This window comes from Empidonax traillii, unplaced genomic scaffold (genome assembly GCF_003031625.1).
Source record: "Empidonax traillii isolate 1590-97213 ecotype Southwest subspecies unplaced genomic scaffold, ASM303162v1 scaffold516:size646513, whole genome shotgun sequence".
Taxonomy (NCBI): Eukaryota; Metazoa; Chordata; class Aves; order Passeriformes; family Tyrannidae; genus Empidonax; species Empidonax traillii.
In genome coordinates, this window is record NW_020955709.1 from 441,563 (window position 1) to 446,728 (window position 5,166).

At 61.3% G+C, this 5,166-nt stretch overlaps 1 protein-coding gene across 3 annotated transcripts in view; it reads left to right on the forward strand.

Moving 5' to 3' along the window:
* HMGA1 (high mobility group AT-hook 1) overlaps positions 1-4,994 on the forward strand; it is an 8,586-nt gene extending 3,592 nt beyond the window's left edge. Inside the window, exons 3-6 of one of the 3 annotated variants that reach the window (XM_027896796.1) lie at positions 1,423-1,527; positions 2,239-2,322; positions 2,735-2,785; positions 3,872-4,994. In XM_027896796.1, the coding sequence (XP_027752597.1) occupies positions 1,426-1,527; positions 2,239-2,322; positions 2,735-2,785; positions 3,872-3,928 (294 nt within the window). In that variant the 5' untranslated portion in view covers positions 1,423-1,425 and the 3' untranslated portion in view covers positions 3,929-4,994. The remainder of the gene's footprint in view (positions 1-1,422; positions 1,528-2,238; positions 2,323-2,734; positions 2,786-3,871) is intronic. The other 2 variants (XM_027896797.1, XM_027896798.1) reach the window with 2 other exon arrangements.
* Positions 4,995-5,166: the final 172 nt, after the last annotated feature.

Sequence of the window (5,166 nt, forward strand, 5' to 3'; positions counted from 1 at the left end):
CCCAGCAGGGAGAGGAGAAGGCAGCAGGGTGGGAGCCACGCTGGGCCCATCTGTTTCCAGCTGCGGGAGGGGGCACGGAGTGGCTCGAGGCTGTGCTGCCTCTGACAGAGATTGACTTAAAAAGAGACAAAACCCCGGCCCAGCCCGGCCAGCAGCTGGCCTTTTGCTGGCCTAAATCTAAACCATACTTCTCTTTTTTTCTAAGAGACTCCTTGTAGGGCTCTGGGATGCTGTGAGTAATATTTTCGGGGTGTTTACACGACAGCATGGTTTCTGTCTCCCAAAAAAAAAAAAGACTCTGAGGGTGGTTTTTGTTGTTGTTGTTCTGCACTCATGAGTCACTTCCAGAGGGGAGCGGGAGCTGACGCCTGTTTTTTGAAAAGCCTCAGAGGTCTGAGCGTGGCTCCTCACGCTGCACGTCCTGCCCACGCCCACCTCAGTGAGGCTCAGCCTCCCGGGGGGCTCAGCACCCACTGTCCCTGCAGCCCCTCTGTCCCAGCTCCTCCAGCACCATCCAAATCGGAACCAGTTGCTCAAAACTGAGCGTTATTATCCCAGAGGTAGGAGGGTGCCTCTGTCAGCGGACATAGACTGGGCACACAACCTCATACCTGCCTCTCCCTTCCCTGTTCCTGCTGGGAATCCTCATATTCCCTCTGCAGGCTGAGGTCCCTGCATGGCCATGGTCACCTGGCTGAGTGCAGGGGCTGTGGCAGTGATCCTGCTCCTTCCATCCCCAGTCCCACCCCTCCTGGCTCCTAGGCCGGGAGCTGGGTGTGGAACCACCCCCACAGCTCTGGAAAAGCAGGTTTTCCCTGCACTCCTGGGAAGCAGCGAGGTGGAGAGCCTTTTCCTCTGTGGGATTTCTCCAAGAGCAAAGAAAGCTGCCCAACCCTTGGGGACGTGTGTGGGGGGCACAACCCAGCATCCCCAGGACAAGTGCCAGGCGATGACTGTCCCTAATCCCAGATGGAGCAGGGCTGTGCCCCCCCTCCAGGGCCCTGGCACCCCTTGGGGATGCCCAAGGCCCCTGGTGCCACCACTCATCCTGTCCCAGCTTGCTGGTGCAGGGGCACATCTGGGAGTTCAAGGATTCCAGATTAAACCTGGAGCTGCTCTCCTCTTTTTGGGGAAAGGGGTTGGGTGGGAAGGGCTGGCCAAGCTACTTCTCCCCACATACCTGAGGGGGCCCTGGGAGGTGCCTCAGGGCCAGGTACTGGCTCGTTGCGGGGTTGGCCGTGCCATGGGCTTGGGGCAGCCAGTGCATTTTGGCACCCAGCTGGTGCCAGGAGGATGCAGGTGACATCTCACCTGCCCCAGTGCAAGGGCTGGGGGGACAGCACGGCCGGCTGGCATGGTGAGCCAGAGCCGTTGCTGATTGACCTTCCTCCCTCCTGCTCCTCCTCACCACTGCTGGGACAGACCATGAGCGAATCCAGCGCCAAATCCAGTCAGCCCCTGGCCTCCAAGGGGGAGAAGGACGTGTCAGAGAAGAGGGGCCGAGGGCGGCCCAGGAAGAAGCCACAGGTACGTGAGGTCCCCTGGGAGGGAGGGGGAGACAGTCAGGGAACCCCCCTACACCTGCATCCCCCAGACAGGGCTGGGGACACGCCCAGTGCAGCCCCCACTGCCCCCCTTTGGGCAGCACCTCCCCAGTGCTCACCAGCAGCAAAACCCTCCTGGGGGGCTCGAGAGACCCCCGAGTGCTGCAGCATCCCAGAGCTGCTCCAGCCCCGGCTGGGCTGGGGGCTCCCCTGCCCCTCCCCAGGCCCAGTTGAACCTGCCTTTGCAGATGGGCTAATTAAAGCCCCATTAGCAAAAGCTGCTCAGAGGGATAAGATGCTGCTGGAACCTTTATAGTGCCAACCCCCCCTCAGTTTCCCCGGGGCAGGTGGAGTTTGTGCACATTGTTTTCCTGAAGAAAAGGTGATTTTTGGGTTCCCTGATGCTTCCTTGGCTGTGGCACTGGCAGCGAGCAGGGTCTGGGCTGAGGAGCTGTGGGGACTGTCTGGCTGAGCTGAGCAGCTGATGCTGGAGGGGGGGACGGGTCACGTACAGCCAGCTGAAGGACACAGGAGCCTGTGCCTGATCTCCAATCCCAGTGCTCCCAGTACCACATGCAAGAGCATCTCTGCCCTCTCAGGGTCTGCTGGGAAGAATAGGACTCCCAGGCAGGAGCATCCTGGGGTGCCCTGGGAGCCACTCTGGGCATGCAGCCCCCCTCTGTTCTTCCTCCAGCAGGAGCCCAGCGATGCCTCAACCCCCAAGAGACCCCGTGGACGGCCGAAGGGCAGTAAAAACAAGGCCACCCCAAAGGGCAGGGTAGGTGCCTGGGGATGGGGCTGCTCCAGCCGAGCACTGATCCGATTTGAGTTCAATTATGGACAATTCTGGGCAAATCTGCCCCTGAGAGGTGGGATCTGGGCACTGGCCCCCAGGCAGGATGGAGGGAGCTGGGGGGGCTGTGTGTGTCAGCACGAGGACACCCAAGACAAACCTGTTTGCAAAACAGCGACTCACATCCTGCACCCACTCGTGAGTCACGGGGCAGCCTGGGGCTGGGGGGAGCTGGCAGCAGCGCCCCAGGAGATGCCACTGGGGTGATGAATCTGGCAGTCATGGGTGGGAGGAAGGGGAAGGCTGGACACCTCCTACTCCCACCCCCCAAACAGCATCTCAGGGACAGCCTGACCAAAATGCCCATTTTTTTGTTGTTGTTGTTGTTGTTGCGCAGAAAACTGCAGTCACACCAGGGAGGAAACCTCGAGGGCGACCCAAAAAATCGGTGAGCAGGCTTTTTTTCCCTTCCCCCTCTGACCTGGCGGCGTGCTGTGCACTTTGGGGGCACAGCATCCCCTGGCTGGCCCCACGAGGATGGGTGGATGCTGCTGGGCTGGAGGAGCACAGAGCAGGGACCAAGCAGGGGACACAGCGTGGCTCAGAGTGGGCTGTGAACCTGGCTGTTCCCTGGGGCTGGGAGTTCGAGTGGTCCCAGCCCCAGGAGCAGTGCAGAGGTGACTGGTCCTGTCCCTGGGCTGGCCCTTGCACAGTTGCCAGCGCGGTTCCTGCGGGTGCAGCCACCCCATTCCCTGAGCCTTCCCTCCTCCTTTCCATTCTTTCTCCTTTCCCCCTCGGCTTGCAGCTGAGGTGAATGCGGGGCACCCACAAGCATCACTCGAGCTTTATCTCCTTTCCCTTCATGTCCCAGATTTTGCTCCTTTTCCCACTGAAATTCCTTGTGGAGCGTGAGGGGTTGGGAGCAGCCAAAGCTGCAAACCCGGGGTCACATCCTGGGATCTCCTGTGCTGGCGCCAGTGCCGGGGGCTGTTTGGGGACCCCAGGGCGGGCAGGCAGTGCGGGGGGTGGGACAAGCCCATCCTGTGCCAGGGGGGCCGTGCAGGGGACACGGAGTCCCCCTCTGGCGTTTCTGTGAATGAAGTGGGAGGAAGTGGGGGCTGGTGTGACTCAGCCTCACTCAACCCTGAGTCATCACCCTGTGCAGGGTCACGGCCACCCACCCCAGCAAGCAGGGCTGCACAGGGACACCCGGTCCTGCCACCACCCGCCAGGGGACCATTGGGGACCTGGCTGTGGCCCAGGTACCGCAGTCCCACCTCTGCAGGTGTCAGGCAACCAGGGTGTACAGTCCCCCCTCCTTGCTGTGAGTCTACCCGGGGGGCTTCCTACCTGGGATTTAATCTGCAACGGCTGAACCTGGAGTCAGGGCCAATCTTTAAACCCGGGAGGGTGCTGGTGCCTCATTTCCCCTCGTTGCACAAGGGGTGTGATGTGCCTGGGCAGCCCTTTGTCCAGGGAAAATGGAGTGGGGCTGTGCCCTCGGCACCCTCAAACACACCACCTTGCCTCGCAGCAGCAGGTCCAGGAGGAGGTGAACATTTCCCAGGAGTCATCCGAGGAGGAGCAGTGACACCTCCTGAGCCGGCGCTACCTCATCGCCCGACGGCCCCGCGGCGGCCGGGTGAGAGGGACCGGGAGAGACCCACTGCGCCGCCCTGGCTTCCTCCTCCTCCGCTCCCTCCTCACCCTCAGACAACGGCAGCACTGGAAAATGGCCCGACCCGGGCGGCCCCTGCAGCCCCCGCCCGGGGGGGCACCTGCCCCAGCTCCCCCTCCCCAGCTCTGGGGTTCGGGGCAGCCCCACTGGTAAGGGGGGGCCTGGCAGAGAGCCAGGGCTGGGACCCCTCACCTTCGCTGCCCCCACGCAGTGATCTCACCCAGCCAAAGTGGATGCTGGTTGCCCCCTCTTCCCCCCCCAGCATCAAGCTTTGCCCTGGGGCCTCTGCAGAAAAGAGTGGGGGCAGCAAAGGTGAGACCCCCAAATGCATTAGACCTTTGCTCTGGCCTGTGGCTTCCCTGGGCACCCCCTGCCCCCTCCCAGGCCGGGGCGACTGCACTGTGTGTGGGAGCAGCTCCCGCAGCGCTGCTGAGGCCCGGGGCCTGTCCTGGGGGGGGACCTTGCAGGGCCAGCTTGGGGCAGCCCTTTCCTCATAGGTTCTGGTATAGATATATATTTTTTTTTAGTACTTTTTTTCCTTTCATTCACAACTACCTCTGGATATTTAAGTTCCACTCTCTGAACTCACAGACGTGCTACTGCGCTGCTGGGGCACCGTGGGCTTGGTGGTTCCTGTTTCGGGGTGTTGCTGGGGGCCGTGGGGCATTTTTTTTTTCCCTCCCCTTTTTTTTTTTTGGGCTTTGTTTTTCTTTTTTAAAGTTGTTATTTTGAGGTCTAGGTTTGCTCTGTTGCTCCAAGGGATTGAGGCTGGCAGGGCAGTGGGGTGGGGGGACCATGGAGTGCTCCCCCCCCCCACGCTGCCCAGGCATGACGGCTGCAGCGGGACCGGAGGTCGGTGCCGGGCGGCCCCGGCGGGAGAGAATCGGGGTTTGGTTTGGGTTTTTTTTTGGTTCACTGTTAACGACCTTTTGGGTTCCTATTTGCAGTTACTTGAATAAAACATTTTATGGACATTGGACGGCTCTGCCCCGGGCCCTGGCTGGGGGGGCAGGTGGGTTCCACGTGTGGCTGCTCCGCATGGCACCTTCTCCAGGGGCACATCCGTGCTGGTGGCAGCCACCGGCCATCCCTGGGCACGGACAGGAGCTGCCGATGGAAACACAAACATGCAAAGCCCCACTGCCCCCAAA